At 52.8% G+C, this 19,315-nt stretch overlaps 11 protein-coding genes across 11 annotated transcripts; 7 read left to right on the plus strand and 4 right to left on the minus strand.

Moving 5' to 3' along the window:
- Positions 1–200: 200 nt before the first annotated feature.
- On the plus strand, positions 201–834 carry AA0111_g1928 (hypothetical protein; the record flags this gene model as incomplete). The annotated part of the gene is made up of 2 exons (XM_028647642.1): positions 201–479; positions 538–834. The coding sequence occupies 2 exons, from the start codon at positions 201–203 to the stop codon at positions 832–834; spliced, it is 576 nt and encodes a 191-aa protein (XP_028510610.1).
- Positions 835–1,359: 525 nt separating this feature from the next.
- AA0111_g1929 (hypothetical protein) lies at positions 1,360–2,301 on the plus strand (the record flags this gene model as incomplete). The annotated part of the gene is made up of 3 exons (XM_028647643.1): positions 1,360–1,647; positions 1,740–2,064; positions 2,129–2,301. The coding sequence occupies 3 exons, from the start codon at positions 1,360–1,362 to the stop codon at positions 2,299–2,301; spliced, it is 786 nt and encodes a 261-aa protein (XP_028510611.1).
- A 419-nt stretch (positions 2,302–2,720) lies between these two features.
- On the plus strand, positions 2,721–3,748 carry AA0111_g1930 (hypothetical protein; the record flags this gene model as incomplete). The annotated part of the gene is made up of 2 exons (XM_028647645.1): positions 2,721–3,456; positions 3,510–3,748. The coding sequence occupies 2 exons, from the start codon at positions 2,721–2,723 to the stop codon at positions 3,746–3,748; spliced, it is 975 nt and encodes a 324-aa protein (XP_028510913.1).
- Positions 3,749–3,840: 92 nt separating this feature from the next.
- AA0111_g1931 (hypothetical protein) lies at positions 3,841–4,623 on the minus strand (the record flags this gene model as incomplete). The annotated part of the gene is made up of 1 exon (XM_028647646.1): positions 3,841–4,623. One exon carries the CDS (start codon positions 4,621–4,623, stop codon positions 3,841–3,843), a length of 783 nt encoding a protein of 260 aa, XP_028510912.1.
- A 339-nt stretch (positions 4,624–4,962) lies between these two features.
- Positions 4,963–5,706, plus strand: AA0111_g1932 (hypothetical protein; the record flags this gene model as incomplete). Its single annotated transcript, XM_028647647.1, has 1 exon — positions 4,963–5,706. One exon carries the CDS (start codon positions 4,963–4,965, stop codon positions 5,704–5,706), a length of 744 nt encoding a protein of 247 aa, XP_028510915.1.
- Positions 5,707–5,783: 77 nt separating this feature from the next.
- Positions 5,784–6,655, minus strand: AA0111_g1933 (hypothetical protein; the record flags this gene model as incomplete). The annotated part of the gene is made up of 4 exons (XM_028647648.1): positions 5,784–5,837; positions 5,890–6,095; positions 6,144–6,529; positions 6,582–6,655. The coding sequence occupies 4 exons, from the start codon at positions 6,653–6,655 to the stop codon at positions 5,784–5,786; spliced, it is 720 nt and encodes a 239-aa protein (XP_028510914.1).
- A 476-nt stretch (positions 6,656–7,131) lies between these two features.
- On the plus strand, positions 7,132–8,556 carry AA0111_g1934 (hypothetical protein; the record flags this gene model as incomplete). Its single annotated transcript, XM_028647649.1, has 3 exons — positions 7,132–7,392; positions 7,470–7,553; positions 7,708–8,556. The coding sequence occupies 3 exons, from the start codon at positions 7,132–7,134 to the stop codon at positions 8,554–8,556; spliced, it is 1,194 nt and encodes a 397-aa protein (XP_028510917.1).
- A 97-nt stretch (positions 8,557–8,653) lies between these two features.
- AA0111_g1935 (hypothetical protein) lies at positions 8,654–8,941 on the minus strand (the record flags this gene model as incomplete). The annotated part of the gene is made up of 1 exon (XM_028647650.1): positions 8,654–8,941. The coding sequence occupies one exon, from the start codon at positions 8,939–8,941 to the stop codon at positions 8,654–8,656; it is 288 nt and encodes a 95-aa protein (XP_028510916.1).
- Positions 8,942–11,061: 2,120 nt separating this feature from the next.
- On the minus strand, positions 11,062–12,651 carry AA0111_g1936 (hypothetical protein; the record flags this gene model as incomplete). Its single annotated transcript, XM_028647651.1, has 5 exons — positions 11,062–11,514; positions 11,559–11,972; positions 12,032–12,292; positions 12,355–12,435; positions 12,532–12,651. 5 exons carry the CDS (start codon positions 12,649–12,651, stop codon positions 11,062–11,064), a joined length of 1,329 nt encoding a protein of 442 aa, XP_028510919.1.
- Positions 12,652–13,791: 1,140 nt separating this feature from the next.
- Positions 13,792–14,947, plus strand: AA0111_g1937 (hypothetical protein; the record flags this gene model as incomplete). Its single annotated transcript, XM_028647652.1, has 2 exons — positions 13,792–13,912; positions 13,992–14,947. The coding sequence occupies 2 exons, from the start codon at positions 13,792–13,794 to the stop codon at positions 14,945–14,947; spliced, it is 1,077 nt and encodes a 358-aa protein (XP_028510918.1).
- Positions 14,948–16,303: 1,356 nt separating this feature from the next.
- Positions 16,304–19,240, plus strand: AA0111_g1938 (Phosphatidylinositol 4-phosphate 5-kinase; the record flags this gene model as incomplete). Its single annotated transcript, XM_028647653.1, has 3 exons — positions 16,304–17,346; positions 17,461–18,421; positions 18,476–19,240. 3 exons carry the CDS (start codon positions 16,304–16,306, stop codon positions 19,238–19,240), a joined length of 2,769 nt encoding a protein of 922 aa, XP_028510921.1.
- Between the last annotated feature and the right edge of the window lie 75 nt (positions 19,241–19,315).

Raw genomic sequence — 19,315 nt, forward strand, 5'->3', positions numbered from 1 at the left:
GTTGTCGCGTTTGCTCTCAAGGTCCGACTCAACCAGCAGTCTGTAACATAATCTCCTCACAAATTCACCGCTTGGGTATCCGCTTGGGTATCCGCTTGCAGGTCTCGATTCTTACAAACGCACCGTACGCCGCACCTCGGTACACTCGCAATCACAGCGCATCGACTCAACGAGCCCCGACTCATACTGCGACTGGAGTCATGGCGGAGCAAAGCATCAACGTACCCCAAGTCATCGTTTTCATCGTCGTCACGTTCCTCGCTGTACGATGGTACTTAAGGAAACCCACGGCGGCGGCCCCAGGCACGCGAGCTGCGGCGAACCGCGCTGCAGTCCGCGTAAGTCCTGCGCAAATAGACCAGGTCGCTGAGATGCTGCCGCAGTTGAGCAGACGAGATATTGCATGGGATCTGCAAAGGAACGGTGGTAATGTCGCGGCGACAACAGAGAGGGCACTGAGCGGGAGGGGTTTGGACACAGTAAGACTCACAACCTGAGCTTTACCGATGCTGTCGACGTATGCTAACATATGTCTAGGCACCGCCGTCCTTCCAAATACCTACACCTACACCACGAACTGCACCTACACAGGCGCGAGCAGCCCCAGCCCCATCGAGACCTGCGCATCCAGATCTGATAACACGATACAATCTATCCTCGAAGCTTAGTCAGGCCGACCAGCCCGTACAGGAAGAGCAACCGAAGACAAAGTCGTGGAGTGCAGATAAGAGTGAAAGGCAAGCAAACTTGCAAAGACGGCGAGAAGAGATGATCTTGGCGGCACGGAGAAAGCTCCAAGAACAGGAAAAGGCAAAGGCTTCGGGCTCTGCATAGTCACTTCTGTACTCTGTGTCGAAAGTGGGAAAGAGACAGTATAGCAAGCCATAAACGCATGTGTTGGTAGTTATACCCTAGATCGTTTCCGCAATGCATCCTCCCATATACAACTTCAGATCATGTTAAAAACGTTATCGTGTCTACGGGCTGATGATCTCATAGGCCGGAGACATAGTCAGTATTAGTGAGTGTATGATCATTATGATTAATGAGCTGATGTTGACATCGTCGCTCTAGGTTGCAATGTGTGTGTAGCAGTGAACACTCTCTACGGGTAATTACTCGGCGCCCACGTTCGCTCTATGACTTTCCTTGAATCATACTGTGCAAGGTTGCCATTGGCGGCCAATAACAACACGAAGAATTGCGGGACGTTGACGCTGGGGGCCAACGCCTTCCCCAAGAAATCGATCGGTTCCGATACCCCTTGTCGAATCTCCAGCTACTTAGATAAAACCGCCGCGTAGCAATCTCGACATTCAGCATGTTGGGGTTCACTTCGTCTTTCCTTCCGTCCGTCGAATGTCCGGAGCAGAGGTTTTCAGTGCATTAGGCACCCCTGCACGAACGGCTGCACGGGTTCTCCTCGCACCACGATATGCTGTTAATGGCTTCCAGCCTCTCCGAGGGTGGGTGGACAACGAATATGCACGCGCGCGATACGGGCCGCGGTACATGTGGCGTATATGGCTTCTTTTTGATTGCAAAGACCTCGAAGTGCTGGAGAATTTGATCAACAACGGACAAGACGAGCAGGTACTTGAGATGCGGGATGCGAAGTTGAAGCAATTCAAGCTAGTCACGTTGGTGGTATGTATACCTATTTTCAACTAAGACATGGAGACCACATGAGTGAGCAGCTCAGCATTGAATGTGCTGAAAGCTGATATGGACACTTCAAGGGCGCCCTCTTAGCAACTTTAGCTCTTCAGGCACTCTCCCTCCCTGCCCTAGAGGAGACCATATTCGTCGCACGCGCAAGCTTCATCGTTAGCACTATGCTCTCCCTGCTCGCCACATTCTTCACCCTCATCCAACAACGCGAAGTTGGCGTCATCCGCGATGCGAGATCCTTTCGGAGATGGCTCTCCAATGGCGTCCAGTACTATAACGCCCGAGAGCGCCTTGTATGGCAGAGCTCTCTGACGTCCCTAACGTTAGTGGAAGCTCCTTACGAACTGATAAGCTTAGCTGTAGCGAGCTTCGTAGCAGGCATGTCAGCATATGGTACGTTATGCCTGTACGAAATGCATGTGCGACATTCACTAACTTCGTGTCTTTACCTCTGCAGTGTGGGATGTTTGGAAGGACGGACTAAAAGCTCAGAAAGAGCAGGGTCTGGAGGGTGTAGCAGTGGTAGTGTACTTTGCTGTTGCGACAGGGTTTGCATTTACAATGTTTCCAGTGTTATTGGGACTAAAGGACCGAGAGGAGAGTGTGTATTATAAGAATACAGAGATGTAGGGTCGGGATGGAATGCTTAGGTATCTTGACGACTATGACGACTACTCTTGCGCTAGCCACATGTGATTGTTTTATCTTTCGATTGTTAACATTAAGATGCTTCAGAAAAATTCAAATGATCACACGGACTCAAGAAATTCGTTTGTAATATTCGTGTTCCGACGAAAATCGGATCCTGAATGGAGAAGCGGAACTACGACGGAGTTAAGCTCAAACAGGATCATATCAAAAGTGTCCTCGTCTGTATTGACGTTAGCTCTTACTTGGAGGGATGTGCATTTCTTGGCTGGTTGCTGATTGTTGGAACATATAAGAAAGTGTCCTTGCGTGAAAGAAATACTAGTAACAGCGTTTACAATACCAATTGTCTACCTACGACTGCACGAAGTTCTTCAACATATCATTCACTGCGTACGAAAATGGCTTCACCACTACCATACAATCGACAGAATGCGCTTGCCTCGGCCATCGCAGTGGACAATGCATCCAACATAGCTGGCAAGATTGTTATTACTACCGGCGTGACGCAAGGTGGCCTAGGAGCAACTTTCGTAGAGGAGGTTGCAAAACACAAACCCGCTCTTCTCATCCTCGCTGGTCGTTCGCCATCCAAAGTCCAAGTCACAGCCGACAAGATCGGGTCCAACCCAGCGAGTGCCAACGTTGAAGTGCGTATTCTAGCCTTGGATCTTGCCTCACAAAAGCAGATCCGCGAAGCCGCAAAAGAAGTTTTAGCATACCCAGAGTCCAACATCGACGTCCTCGTCAATTCAGCAGGCACGATGGCGGGCCCTTACCGCACCACAGCTGAAGGCATCGAGAGCCAATTCGGATGCAACCACGTCGGACATTTCCTCTTCACCAATCTCATCATGCCCAAGCTTCTTGCTTCCAAAGCACCCAGAGTTGTCAATGTGGCTAGCGACGGCCATCGCTTCAGCGGCGTTCGTTTTGAAGACGCAAATTTTCAGAATGGCAAGGTGTATGATCAGTGGGAAGCCTACGGTCAGAGCAAGACAGCGAATATATTGTTTTCGTATGCGTTGGCCGAGAAACTAGGTTCAAAGGGTCTGAGAGCTTACAGTCTGCACCCGGGAGTGGCGTTGGGAACATCTCTTGCTGAGAAGTTCGATGATGAAGACATGAAGAGTGTGGGTACGTAGAAGACGTTGAAAATCACCGTAAATGACTGTCTGACGAGTACACAGCGGCCAAGGATAAAGCGATCGGCTGGGCGCGTGGTTTTGACGTCAAGTCGCTCGATGAGTGTGCGGCTACCCATGTTGTCGCTGCCTTCGACACAAGACTGGATAACTATAACGGTGCCTTCCTCAACGATGGAAACGTGGCGCCACAGGAGGTGCAGCCGACAGCGAAGAACCCGGAAGATCCAGAGAAGCTTTGGAAGCTGAGCGAGAAGCTGGTAAGAGAAGAATTCGTATACTGAGCACGGAGGCTGCGCAGATTGTTCTCAAAATGTATGGGGTAGCATAAGGCATCTTCGCGCCACGCAATGCCATGTTTATTTGCTGCCTCTTCTCATGCCCATTTCAAGCACCTTGTAGCCTCATGCGCGTCTTTGCACTCCAATCCACACACGCGCGCGCCACACTTGCGACACTTGATCTGCCCCCAATATCCACAGTTATCGCAGAACTGTCTCTGCGGTGGACCGCCAGCTGGAGGAGGCGCTGCGTGGCTTGCAGCATACGAGAGCGGCGGTGCGGCGAGCAGTGCCTCAAGCTCGACGGGGTTGATTGGTGCAGGTATAGAGTCGTCGATGGAGAGTAGCGCATCGTCAGCATTCGCGTCTTCGAGTCGTGATGGCGTTTGTGCTATGGCTGCGGGTCCTGGGGTGGCTTCCGCAGGTGTCGCGGGCACGGAAGCGAAGGCGCTCTGTCTTCGGGACGCTTGTGTTGCTCCTCTTCCTCCTGTGGGCTGAGACACACTCCCTCTTGATGTCGTCGTTGCTTGTCCCAATTGTGCCTCTTCGTCGTCGAGCCAATGCTTGATCTGCCGCTGATACTGTATGATCCTCCTTGCATTCTGTGTCTTGGGCACGCTCGGCTTTCCAGGCACCGTGATAAGCTGTTTGGGGTCGTTGTCGCGTTCTAGCTCTGCTATGCGTCGCGCTATAGCCGTCTGCTGTCGTGCAGATAGCTCATTCTCGGCGCGCTGACCGCCTGGCGTTGCTGCCGCTGCGCGCTTCTTGTTCTTTGGGTTGATGGCAACCTTGGAGGGGTCGTAACCCGTGTCGACGACATACGTCCATCCCGGTGCGACGGTCGCCGTCGAGTTCGGGAGCACCTCAACGTGTGGCATCGTGAATGGTCGAATGTGCAGGGTCGTGTTGCGGAGACTTCGGAGGTGTGGAAATTATGCATCCACATGCCGACGCGCCCAAAGTCCAGACGCCGGTACCTGCATGATCAGTGCGGGGTACGTACACTACTTGGATTGCTTCCCGTCTCGTCATCAACATGTTCGACGTCAGCCGACATGTGCAAAGCTGTATTTGAGAACATGCTATCCTCGGCTACTATCTACCTTGGTAGCATATAATCCCATAGAGTTAACCATCAAGGCACAGTAGCCACTTGATCGATTCACTCAAGGCTAACTGCATACACTTACCTGCAAGTCGCTTCTTTGCAACCAAACATGGCGCCTGAGAGGAAACCACCTATCGTACTTGCGCCTACTTCTCCACCAGATGACATCTCCAAGTCAGCTGCCTTCGTCTTTATCCATGGCCTCGGTGACGAAGCAGAAGGCCTAGCAAACGTCGCCAACCAATTTCAGTCTGCGGGCAAACTACCGTATATGTCTTGGGTTATTCCCAATGCGCTAGAAAACCACGATCTAGCAACTACTGCCTGGTATCTCCCCACACGCCTCTCTCCATATCCACCGTCGCGGCCTGAGCTCGAAGATGACGAAGACGAAGACGGCATGATGGCAACAGTATCGTATATCAGCACATTGATTGATGATCTCGTCAGACAGGGTGTCCCTGCAGAAAGAATTATTCTAGGGGGATTCTCACAGGGTCATGCTATGGCGCTTCTAACTGGCTTGATATCCAAGTACGCTGGGCAACTTGGGGGACTGGCCGGTTTGTCTGGATACCTTCCTCTGGCAACACAGATACCCAGGCTGAGAGAGCAAGCCGGGTTACCGAAGGATGTAAGTGAAAGTAAGGAGGTGTTTCTGGCAAGGGGAACTGGGGATCGATTGGTGCCAAAGCGTTACCATCGTTTGTGTTATGAAGGATTGTATGAACTTGGTATCGAGAAAGAGAAGGTAACGGTAAAAGAATATGAGGGAATGGGTCATATCATGGGCGCGGCTGAGCTGCGAGACTTGTGTGCTTGGTTGGAGAAAGTAATACCCGAAATAGACTAAGATGAGGAATAATTCGACCCTGCGAAGTTGTGGCAGGCGAAACTGACGACTACCATGTTGTATCCCTCGTCTCCTAACTATGATTCCTGCTCCATCTCAAAGTCAAAATTGCCAAAATACACACAAAGTGCCTGCGCAACATCAGTATAGAATCTAGCTTCATGGCGGCTAGCTATAACATACCTTACTAGCACCCATCACAGTATAATGAGCAACCTCCAACTTCTTCCCATCTTGTCCATATCTCGCAATCTGATTAAGGTCGGACGTTCTCGGCAGATACAGAACAACTTCTTTGCTTATCTTCGTAAAGCTCTTGTAGAGTGTTTCCAGGTTGTATGGCTCCATCTTACTAAGATCAAAGATATCTTCCGCACCGTATTCGGTTCCTATGTAGGTCAGCATATTTCGTATGTCGGTGCTCTGATTACACGAACCTCCCCATGGCGGGCTAGCGAACACGACAACATTGCTCTGCCCAGAGAATCTGTTAATGGCAGTGAAGCAATCTGCGTTGAGCCAAAAGATCTTATTGCTCACACCATAGATCTCAGCATTGTGCTTTGCGCACTTCAAGGTCTTGGCGTCTTTCTCGATGGCGAAGACGCGTTCCCAGCGACCTGAACGCGCTAATGCTATGGCATTACCACCGACACCCGCAAACGCGTCAACAATAACGGTCTTATCCTTGGGCGCAGACTCTGCGATGTGGGCTGCGATCTTGTTGGCAATGGGTTCTGGAGTCACGCCGAACCATGCGTCTTCAGTCATCCATATGCCTTGGTCGTACTTTTCCCAGATCTTGAACCGTTGATGCCAGTACCTACTAGTATTAGCTGCTAGGTTTCGCGAATTCGGTAGAAGATGAGCCATACTTCTTTAAATGTTCAGGAAATTGCTCGACACGCGACCACTGGTCCACGCCTTTCTCATCCGGTTTTTCACTCATGACTATAGTGAGCGCAGTGTGTAATCCCGTAAAGGTCGTTATTTCCTCACAATCACACAAAGGACGAGGATCAGTTTAGAAGATATGTTGATGACGAGTAAAGCAAGCAAACGGTATAGATGGGTGAGAGCAATCCTGATACGCGTTACTATTTCGGGTTAGTCTTGACCAATGCGACTGCCTGTTCAGATTCAGGTTACTTTACGACGTGAAATGTATACATTTGACTGACTGCAGACAGTTCAAACAGGAAAATTTATCTTTGACTCGATTTTGAGCTATAGCAACCCGTCTCACGTCCTGTACAAGCACTCACTGCAGCGCAGCGCCCGCTAGCGTGCCGCAGATCCTGAGCTATGGCCACCTTCCAAAACCTCCAAGTCATCAACAACGACACCTCCACCACCACAACTTCTTTTCCGTCATCTTCATATGATCACTCTCTAGAGGGGAAACCAATATCACAGCCTCTCATAATGTCTATGTTCGGGGCGCTAAATCGCTTCATATCGCGATTAGACGCTGCACCCCTCAACGAGGAGCAGCAGTCTGCTACCAATGGCGCATACGGATTCCAGGTGCTGAGAAATGCCAATCCAGAAGTACCTCTAGAGCCATGGTTTGATTTTGTCATTGGAATCAATGGGCGAACTATTGTATGTATGATTCCGTCTGATTCAAGGGCGGCAGCACAGGAAACGAAAGAGCTGGAGAGTCAGGAAAACTACGAAATGGGTGTGAGAGGTTGCAAGACGAACATGAGATGGCCGAAACTAGGTGGAATTGGAGAATGTTGAACTGACTTTGCAAACAGGATAACCCCGACCCAAGCCTCTTTGCGACAGAGGTACGGAACTGTGCTGGCACAACAATTAGTCTGGGCGTATTCAGTGCGAAGGTAGGTCTGGATTGCCCCTTCTGCGTACCATGATACGTGTTATCACGCATTGCCCACTTTCTCACTGCACGACAACAAAGACACAGACTAGTCCTCAAAGTTGATTTCACATGGTTATTTCATTTCATATTTACGGGTCTAACACCCTCTGCAGGGCCAAAAGATCCGGGAAGTCTATCTACAGATCCCCGCAAACCAGCCTACACTAGGCATCTCCCTGCAATGGTCCCCACTTGCCATCGCAGAAGACGTCTGGCACATCCTAGACGTAGCTCCCAATTCACCCGCTGATGCCGCGGGGTTGCTACCCTACGGTGATTACGTCATCGGCAGTCCCGAAGGGCTTGTGCGCGGCGAATCAGGCTTGGGTGAGCTTGTTGAAGACTTCATGAACAGGCCGTTGAGACTATACGTGTATAACCATGAATACAACGTCACCCGACCTGTTACCATCACGCCTACACGTAACTGGGGCGGTGAGGGTGCGTTGGGCTGTGTTCTGGGCTTTGGGGCTTTGCATCGTATTCCAGCGGGGCTGGACGAGCCGCCGCCAGCGCCTGGGGAGACGTTCTTCTCCACGGGCGATGCTAGTGGGGCTACCTCGTTCGACGAGAAACGCCCTTTGACGGGTACCGCTGATTTCTCTGCTGTTCAGCCCCAGGGTGCACCGGCTGAATTGTTTGTACCAGCCAATATGGCGCTACCGTCGGTCTCTCCACCGCCTCAGGGCACGATGCCGCCTCCAAAGAGGAAAGGCAGAGCGCACCATGTGGCTAGCCCCGCAGGTGGCGGTGGTGGTGTCCTGGACGACTACTTCAAAGAAGGCGAGCAGAAGAGTCTAGAGCAAGACTATGCACCAAAGAAGACCAGTGGTGTCCCTCCGCCTCCGAAGGCTGGCGGTCCGCCAAGAGGTCCGCCCAAGAGTGGTAGTGCGAGCAGGACAGGCACACCAGTCCAAAGCGATGGCAATGCAGAGGGTACAGCAGACCCAGAAGCAGCATAAGCTTGACTTGAGATTAGCATGATATCTCAGAGAAGATGAATGACAGCAACATACATTTGATGACACCGCACTCCTTGTTACTTTCTCACATCCTCATTCAGTCCTCAGCCTCAAAGTCTAGTTCTTCCCTGAATCGGCTCATCCTTCGCTGTTTCTTTTCTTCTACACTCTCGTTGCTTGCATTGCTCGATTGCGTCATGTACGAGTCGGCTCTAGCTTGCACTTCAGGCCTCTTCACGGCACCGCTGACACTCGCTTCTTTACGTCCGTTGATCTTTGCAAAGGAGGAAACTTGGGGTGAAGTAGGTGATTGTTCTGGTGAAGAATCCGGGGAGGAAGACAGAGAGGTTTTGAGCTTGGTAGTCAGGGTACGGAAGATAGGCATCTTGGGTGATGGTCGTGAGTTTTTGTAATGATTTTGAGTGAAGATATAGATGGTCGCAGTTGTTTGGTATGTCAGGTAGTTGGGATATGGTAGTGGTGATGTCGAGACCCGAGTATTTGCATGTATCCAGTCGATAGGTAAGCCAGTGTAGGTTATTACGATGGACAGGCAAAAAGGAAGCAACCACGATGGTATATGGACAAACAAACGGTAGTAATATCCCAACGGAAAATGCGCCAACAAAGGCGAGGCACACGACCACTCTAAATACCCTTTCCCCCACCACACACACACTCACATACCCAACGCATAACAGCAATCCCAATGCAGACTACAGCCCCAGCACACCACGTCAGGGGGCCGGGCGCCACCTAAGGCTAACCCAATACGCGCGACTCTCATAGCCGCAACAACCCAACTATCAATAAACACGCGCAGTAGTTTCAAACCACGGGTTCCATGCAAACCACAGAACGAGCGTGCGTCTAGACCGGCATATTCGTGGTATGTGGGTACGTTAGTTGACGATGCAAGGCCAGACCCTGCGCTAGCTATTGCTGATCGCCATTACACTGTGTCTGTTCCTGGCTCAATTTACGTAGTAGCAAGGGAGTCACATGGCAGCTGGGTATTCCCGGGGTGCCGTGGGGCGACGGGCAGCTGGCTTTCGCTAATATGGGAAAGACGTTATGGGCTTTTCGATGACGGTTTCCCTGATTGCGAGCAAGCTTCCTGCAACGCCGATCAAAGGAATCGCAATCCCATGCCCAGCGCCGATGAGTACCCGGAAACACCTGGCGTTAGAACAGCGGCAGGACATGTTATGTTGTTACGGTCAAGTAAAGCGATTGGCTGCACAGCGGGGTAAAAGGAGAGAGGCTTGGCTTTTTTTTTCCCGCTGGCCAAAACGGACAATCACGGACTACACCGCCATATGTGCTTTGCCGGCTTTAATCTGCTGCGACGAATCTATGCTATTGTGATTGGCGTATGTGGGCAAAAACGGGCGCAGGCGAAGTCGCTGACAGCAGGAAACAATGTCGAGGCAGTCATGAGACGTTTCCATCCAGCCTCCCACAAGTGTCACGAGCCCATTTTCACCCGGGCAACCTTCTCCCGCCCTCCCTCGCACCAGCCCTCTGGATCAGCGCGAGCCCAGATCTAGCGAACAATCGATGATGGGGTGTATCGGCGCACTCTGTGCAGGTAGGCAGAACGAAACATATCCGGTCGCCTTTACAAGTCGGCCATTGCTCCGCGCCGCGGCCCCCTTTGCATCGTAACGACGGCGCCACGTCCGTTTACTTGCCGGAACCAATGCCTTTTCTCTCACCCAATTATCCACATGGTTCCTGCCCCTGCAGCGACAACTGCCAAAATAGACACTTAACGTCCTCCACCACATGGGAAACTCCCCGGTTTCAACTGTTGAGATGGTTTGCAATCTCCACCTCGTGTTCCTGTCAATCAAGAGTTCTGGCCACCTAGACCGCTTCGGACTTGAATCAGGTGGTAAACAGTCGGTTCGAGTAGTGTTGCATCCGGCAACGACGGGAGTCTCCAGTGCTCCACCGGCTGACACCTCTGACGTCCACTGAGTCTTCAACCAAACCGTGGTTCATTCACCGCATCTTACCCCTGCCGAACTGGTGCCGAATCGGTCCCAGAGAAGGCCTTTACAAGCACTATTGATGCTGACACATAGGACGGTATTAACAGGAGTGCGGAATGAAGGCGGAACCAGATGCACAATGTGCGCCGAAAGGGAGATTGGTGCAACAGTAAACCTGAGTGTCAAAGATAGAAACGCTTGAGGCGTAGGTACACGCAGGGGTTGCATTCGCAGGTAAATCTATCTCTGCGAACTCTACACGGGGGAACAATATCTAATTGGTCTCCTCGTAACAACAACCAAATCAAAACTCCGACTTGCTTTTCGAGCAGTCTATCCGTAATGAGCCTCCCAAAACAAAATATTTGAACGCCCATGTGGCTCGTGGAGCTAACAATAATTGGAAACGGGCCGGGAAACAGGCACAAGGCCAAGGGAAAGTCTGGGGTACGCAAAAACAAACGCCTTACTATGATGTAATGCCCAAAACGCCATATTTAACCTTGCTTCATCTTATGTCGAGCTGGAAGGGTTTAAACTTGGCTCCAATAGTGCTACATCGCGGACATGTCGGCACCCGTCCGCGGTTGTGCTCACTGACAAGTACATCGACACACTCTTGACAAAGGCCGCAGATGCATTCGGAACATGCATAACTATCGCGCAATATGGAAAGTTTCCGACATGCAGCGCAGTATATTTGCACAGGGAAAAGAGAGCTAGGAGAAGAATCAGATAGACCCTGAGAGGGCATATGGAAAGTTTGACCGGACATGGCTGATTCAATGGACGACTCCACGGAAGGGAAAGGCTGGAGATCCGACATATCAGGCGGCGGAGGCGTCAAGGCGTTGTTCAATGGTGATGCGGTGTATGACTGAAGTTGTGAAGCAAAGTTGAAGGGAGGTAGAGAGGTTCGGTTGTTCATCATGTGAGGAGATTGATTTGGCGATTGTGGGACCTGTTCATGTTAGACGAGATGGGATACTAGAGTGTGATACCAACCGGTGTAAGATCTCGACTATCCTCTTCTGTGGCCGAAGCTGCAGCGTCAATCAAGTCTTCCCATCGTTTACCCATGATGGCCGCAGCTGTTGCCGGCTCGGCTGAGTAAGCTTTCCTGTCGTAGCTCAGCCTACGGGAGTAGTCCTTTGACTTCTGCCGCTCATGCTTTCCCCTACGAGCATTCTGACCTATAGATGACTTGCGAGGTCTGTTCGGTTTAAGAGAGTGAACACCTGGTGGCAGTGTTGAGGAGCGCCCGGGGGGCGAGCGGGCGAGGGAGGAAGGAAGCAACTCTTGTTGTATAGAATTGGAAGTATAGTAAGGTTCCTCGGCATTAACGTGTTGCTCTATGGTGGTAGGAGCGAATCGTGCGCGAGGTCTGTAGTTCTTCGAGTCCGGGTCGGATGCTGCGTCCTGTTCACAGCAGTTGTTAGCTCGGTCTTATGCAGGGAAGCTGCAGAGCGGCTTCATACCGGATCTGAGTCCCAGTCGTACTCGGCACGATGGTTGTGTAACGAGGCCAGGGCAGCTGCAGCGGTTGCAGCGGGTAGGAGCGATGGCCGTCGCATCTCATCCGATGTACGAATATTATTGGTACCGAAGTCGGTCTCGAAGAAGGAGTTATGTTCGTTTCCGCCATAATCGTACGTCTGCTGGGGTGCTGCTGAGGTCGTTGCGGGTGGAGGTGGGGGTCGTTCTTGTGGTGGTGTGTTCACCATCAACATGAAGCTCTCCTACAAGTGGGAATGCCGCGTCAGCAAGAGGTTTGCACGGTCTTGAGCAGGAACAAGCTTACCTCAGTTGCCGGTAACTTGGAGATATAATGCTCCGGGTGAGCACGGCGGATGTGCTCTTGCATGGACCGAAAGCGCTTCTCCTACGCATGGCGTGTTAGTCTGCACCTGGGAGCTCTGGAAGCTCTGGAAGCTCTGGAAGCTTGCCATAACATGAAAGAACGATGGTGAGGACTTACGCCAGTGCAGCGCTTGCGACAGGCGGAGCTGTCATGGTTGCGCAGCGGGCAGACAACGACATTGTTCTCGTCGCTGACGGAGAAGGAGCTCGTCAGCGGTGCTGCGCGCGAGGGAGGCATGGCTGCAAGCATCAATGGCAGAAGCTTCCTAACGAAGCAATGGCACGCGAAAAAGCTGGGCGCTAGGACAGAGAAGCTCTACCGGAGCTTGCGCAGCTTGGGGAGAGGGTTACAGTGTCGGTAGAGGCTGGTGTGGTGACTACGGCGGGTTGACGAGGAAGCTCTGGGCTGAAGTTGCTGCTACTGCGGATAGACGTAACTGAATGCGGGGCAGCTGGGAACAGCGGCGGGGCTGGAGAGAAAGTGATCAAGTAGTGGCTGTGTTCAAGAATCACGATTGAACCATGGAAGAAGAAGCAATGCGAGTGCACTGCTGCCGTCAGAGGAGAGCTGTATCGCCACAACCAGCTCGAGCGGATGAGCAATCAGACGGCTGCCCTGGAGCTGAGGCGAAGAAGATAGCTTGGAGCTCTTCGTGCTGCCCAATGACCTACCGCTTGAATGGGGATTTGTGCGCTCCAATCAGACGTAGCCGTGATCAAGGCGACTCATAATCAGCTAGACGGCGCAGAAGCCTTCTCACAGCTCAAGTCCCGTGCATGCAAGAAATTTTGACCAATGCGAACTATTGCTCGGACTCTTCAGCAGCACATCGGCTACGGCGCCATGAAGATTTTTGCTCTTCGAATGCCGAGCTAGATCCAGTTTCGGCCGGCAGGACCAGGAAAGTGCTGCACTTGGTTGCAGGGAGCTGCATCTACCACATTTCCGGCGGCGAGCTTTGGGTCGAGGATGCGGTGGTGGGAAGCGTCAAGGAAGACGGGAAGGAGGAACGAACAAGACACACGCAGCACGCGACGACGAGCTTTTGACGCGCCGGGGGTGGCAATTGTTGAGTGACAGGAGCACTGTCTTGCTATCGCTTTCCAAACGCGTCACATGCGTCTCGTCTGCACCTGCTGTTTCCCCCCGGTGCTCGTCTGCACCTAACCACGCTCGCGTCAACCTTCCAAAGCATTTGCTTCTGCGGCCGTTCCAAGGCGATGGCGCACGCCCATAATCATCATGGACAAGGGCATCACAGACTGACACGGCATCGCCGTACCTTGTTGCCTCGTCTCCCTCTCCTCACATGTCTTGCGTCGCCGTTGCATCGTCGTGCGCTTTGCCGACATTGTCTTGCACTTGTCTTCCGCTAGTATGGCACTCTCCGTCGAGTCGTTGAATGGAGACACTTCCTTTCTCCTTACCTTTGATCCACCCGCAGCCCCACTATCGTCACCAGGGTTGTTCCCAGGCTCCTTCACGATTCTGGTTGACCGTAAGTCTTTGAGGATCGCGTCTTCGATCGTGCATGAGGTCACAGTCTGTAAACACGTGCTAATCTATTTTCTGGATAGCCTGGCTGTCAGGGCCGTCAATCATCCTAAACTCCATCTTCTCGCATTCTGAGCAAAGAGCAAAACCGTCCATATCGAGCCTCAAAGACCTTGACCGCGAACCCGATCTCGTGCTTATATCCCAAGACAAGCCGGACCACTGCCATGAAGCCACATTGCGCCAACTTCCACCAGATTCGGAGACGACTATTCTAGCCATCCCATCTGCAGCGAAAAAGATCCGGTCGTGGAAACACTTCCGTCCCAACCTTGTACATGCTCTACCAAAATATGTCGAGGGCGATGGTCGGTCTATACACCGTGTAGTAATACCGCCACCGTCTCCTCGAGGGACGTGTGGTGAGATAACCGTAACTTGGATTCCAGCGAAACGAGACCTATCCAAGGTACACCACGCCATTGGAATAACATATCGGCCTCCGTGTACTGTGCTCTCATCGCTTAGTCCAATGCACTATATCGACCTGCCCATGAGCCCGCCCCCCTCACCAGGATCCCCTATGACCATTGCCTCATCACCTCGTACAATAGTGCCGTCGCCCTACAATGATCGTGAGAAGACTTTGTCCGTCATCTATTCGCCTCACGGTGTGTCATACGACGTGATTCGTCCCTACGCAAGCTCGTACCTTGTCTCGGAATCTGCCCTTCCACTCACAGCGCTTCTGCATTCTTTCGACTGCGTGGAGAACCCTTGGTGGCTGGGAGGCAACATATCTGCTGGAAGTCCCGGTGGCACTGAGATTGCCAAGAGTCTTTATGCCAAAGCATGGATCTCTGCCCACGATGCAGACAAGGACAATCGAGGCTGGGCAGTCAGGTTGACACAGATTGCACAACACGCAGTCGACGAAGTGAAGAAGATGGTGGAAGAAGGTGTTGTCAGGAAGAAGCTACCCAACACAGAGATCATAACACTGGGCTCTGGAGAGAAACATCGGATCGCTGTCGGATGAAGATGGCGCCATTATCAAAAGCCCGAGGCTACTGCTTGTCTAGCATGTCCGGCCAATACACGACCGGCCACCACCGAGGAAGGTGTTAAGGGAGATTGCCATGTTGGATCACATTTCAGACATAGATTGTAATGCTGAGGCCCGGGCTCACCAGAGTCGCATGGTCGAGCGTTAAAAGCGACGGTGGGGTTTGTGTTTGAGATTCTTGAAAGCAGCATGGTAGGGGAGCGGAAGAAGGCTAGCGTCGCGAGCGCAGGTGCCATTGGGTGCGCGATAGTCAAGACAGATGCACTGGGGAGAACGTGTCATAGCAGTGTAGATCTGTACATGGCCAGCTGTGTGGGGGATATGTGTACGATGCGGAGGACTGCATGCTTGAGGTAGTTGCTACGCGATGTACTGCCATGTTGGGCGGACGAAAACAGGGCTGGGCCAGACAGGAGATTTGGCAGTGGAGCAGGGGCTAGATAGTGCCGGCTATGGACGAGTGGGCAAAGTGCGGCGCAGGGCAAAGGCCGGCTCGCACTCTCCGTTGTCCGGTGCGCGACAACGTGGGCTGCATGGATAAGCATTGGATAGCAATAGCAAGGTGCAGCTTGGGAGTAGAAAATAGCCCTCTCCTTTGCAACGGTGTCAGAGCGGTTAAGAATAGGCTTGTTTGAGAGCCACAGCATGACGCCGTCCCGGACTGCTGGGACTATTGGTGTGGCTGAGGGGATGCATGTCGACTGTTCTTAATCCAGACGCGCAATCTCCCTCCACGGACTCGCGGAACGAGCAAACGAGGTGCGTACACCGCATTGAGGCGGCTTGAAGGGTGTGAAAAGTAACAGAGAGAAGTGACGAATGGATTGAAGCAGCTCCGAGTGCATACAAACTGTCGTGATTCACAGCACATCGGGCCCTTGTGCTGCTGCTTCTGGTGGCTTCGCAGCGTGCAATAAGGCACGATCCACCTGCCAAGGCTAGCGCAAGACGGAAGTCGGATCGCGGCGAGCGAAGGGCTGACGAGCGCAGTGCCAACTATTCGCACGAGCATCACCAGCTTCGACTCCTGGCTGCTGCATACTACACACCACGCCCATTCTTGCGCCCGCCGTTCTTGTTACCACGACCCCCATTGATTGAGCGCCTGCCGTCCCCGTCTCTCCTCCACCGTCCGCTCTGCTCTGGTAGTCTCTGACGGCGCTGCGCTACGCTACGCAATCCCCCGGACGACGCCCAACCCGACCTTCACAAGCCACACACACCTACCTCTCACACACACTGGCTTCCCACGCTTCCTCGCCGACCCCTCCTCCGCAGCGCTCGGGGAAGGCTGCCTCTTTGATGAGCGTAACCATCCATGAGTCGCAGATGATGCCCTCGTATGGCGCCGAAGCAACCGACCGCCCATCCTTTGCCCATGCACAAACAACATCCACACCGCCCGCGCGCACCCCCTCGGACCGCTCGTCACCCAATGGCACTGCTGCTGCCATGAACGGGAAGCTATCCAACGGCCGCCCGAACAGGCCTGCGAGCATCGACAAGCGCCTGTCGCAGGAAGAAGGGCGCCATGGCCGGAGTAGGGGAGACGCCATCGACGTCGACACCTTCAACAACAACAACCGCTCGCCCGACATGCACCGGCTGTCCAGCGAGCGCCCGAGCAGGGACGATGGCTACTTTGCCTCGATCCACAGCAGCAAGACCAAGGACCGCCTCTGTGGCAGCACCACGCACGTCGAACTCGGCCAGATAGATACCCTCGATGGCACAAAAGAAGCAAGCAAGGACTTCTACGTGCCGCATGTCGGCTCCATGTCCAACCCTACCACATCGCCCTCGCCCCAGCCTCAGCCCGACGAGGCCGCGTCAAGCCTGCAGGTACCGACCCAACCGCATCGCGTCTCCTCCCCACCGGCTTTCAACCACAACAACCCCAACTCTTCGCAGCCATCCCACCGCCTACAGCAACGTCACACCCTCGAGGTCCCCAAGCTGCAGACATCGCGCGCCCGCGACACCCAGAACAACACTGACGACGTCATCAGCGCAAGCGGGAGGTTCTCGCCCTCTACACCGCACCGCCGGAGAGGCTCCATGTCGCTTGTGCGTAGGACCACACGCTCCGTCAACTCAGACATGCCTCTTGACGAAGTGCCCCAGGACGATGAGGCCGCGCGATGGGCTGAACACATACGACAGAAGAGAGCCAGCAAGAGGAAGCGCAAAGAGGACGAGGACGAGGATCGCGTCGTAGTAGGCACCAAGGTGGACCAGAATCACGTCAACTGGGTCACTGCCTACAACATGCTGACGGGTATTCGCTTCACCGTCTCACGAACCAATGCCAAGATGGATCGAGATCTTACCGATGCTGACTTTGATGCGAAGCACAAGTTTTCGTTTGACATGTACGTGCCGGCTGTTTTTTCCTTATAACATCACGCATTTGTTCGATTTCAGCTTCACTTCGTCTGCCAGACCTGTATTCTCTGCTCATTCGCCCAATACTGACACTCCCACAGAACTGGCAACGAGCTTACTCCTTCCGCCAAGTACGACTTCAAGTTCAAGGACTATGCGCCATGGGTCTTCCGTCATCTCCGCACTACCTTCAAGCTCGACCCTGCCGATTACCTTGTCTCGTTGACAAGTAAATACATTCTTTCCGAGCTCGGCTCTCCAGGCAAGAGCGGCAGCTTTTTCTATTTCTCTCGCGACTACAAGTACATCATCAAGACTATCCATCACGCTGAACACAAATTCCTCCGCAAGATTCTCAAAGACTACTACAACCACGTACAAGAGAACCCCAACACCCTTCTTTCCCAGTTCTACGGCCTGCATCGCGTAAAGATACCCTATGGACGTAAGATCCATTTCGTCGTCATGAATAACCTGTTCCCTCCGCATCGAGATATCCACCGCACATTTGATTTGAAGGGCTCGACGATCGGGCGAGACTTCAAGGAGGATAATCTGGCGACCAACCCTCGCGCAACTCTAAAGGACCTGAATTGGTTACGCAGAAATCAGCATCTCGAGTTAGGACCATCGAAGAAAAAGATGTTTATCGAGCAGATGCAGAGGGACGTCAAGTTGCTGCAGCGCTTGCACATCATGGACTACTCACTTCTCATTGGTATCCACGACTTGGAGAAGGGTAACGAGGAGAATCTGAGAGACAAAACACTCAAGGTCTTCTCACCAGGTGGAGAGGAGGCACCAGAACCACAGCCGAATCAGCTCATGCGTACACCTTCAAAACTAGAGAGTGCTCGGAAAGCACGGGAACTGAGGCAGATGGTTAAGACCCAGAAGCCAGTACCAATGGGTCAGACCTCCAGCAAGATGCCGGATGAGTTGGAAGACCCTAACCGGAACTTCTACTTCTACTCCGATGATGGCGGTTTCCGGGCTACTCATGAAGACAACGCCCCTGGAGAGGAGATCTACTACCTTGGTATCATCGACTGTCTGACACACGTAAGTCTGCAACATGATTGATGCGCATGTTGTAAGATACTAACTTCACTTCAGTACTCGTTCATTAAACGCATGGAACACTTTTTCAAAGGCATCGCTAATACCGAGTCACAAATATCTGCCATACCCCCCGAACGATACGGTGATCGATTCATCAAATTCATCAGTGGCGTCACTAAAACCAAAGAAGCGGCAGATCGCGAGAAGATGGAAGAGGCCACTAACGATCTCAACGAACTATCGCTGGACGGTCTCAACCGATCATCGACCGACCGCGTCGTAGAGAAGGCAGAGCACCAAGCTGAACGCTCGCGGCGACAAGGTCATGGCGAGGAGAACGTACCGAATCTGCACATGAGGGCAGTACGTAGTCCGTCCGCGGAAAGAGGAGAGATTGGGACCACTCTTCCTGTAGTTGAGGAGGCTGGTGAGTCTTCGAGTGTTGGTGGACATAGCAATCGGAGCGCCTCAGATGGTGCTCATGCTATAACTACAAGCAACAATGAGGCCTCGCCGCCTCCGCCACTCACAGGAGCACCCTATCTTGGCCCCCCGCGCCTTGAGTCCAGAGCTAGGTCAACGTCCAGAGAAAGGGATCATTCACAGGGTAGGCCACCGCCAACACCACCCAAAGACTCGGGCACCGCAAGTAGCGATGGTCGGCCACCCACACCAGCAAAGGATTCCGAGTACATGTCTAATAGGCACTCTGGGCCGCCCACACCACCGAAAGAGGACAAGAGAGGAGGGATACCCAGAGCCTCTCTGGACAAGGACCTACCACGAACACCGTTAGAAACCACCATCAGGGTTACCTAAGCTCGCCAATGGAATCTTGTCCAAGTTCGCCATCTTGTCACACCTTTTCATACAATGCTTTTTGCATACCGCCTG

Source organism: Alternaria arborescens (genome assembly GCF_004154835.1).
Source record: "Alternaria arborescens strain FERA 675 chromosome Unknown contig_3, whole genome shotgun sequence".
NCBI lineage: Eukaryota > Fungi > Ascomycota > Dothideomycetes > Pleosporales > Pleosporaceae > Alternaria > Alternaria arborescens.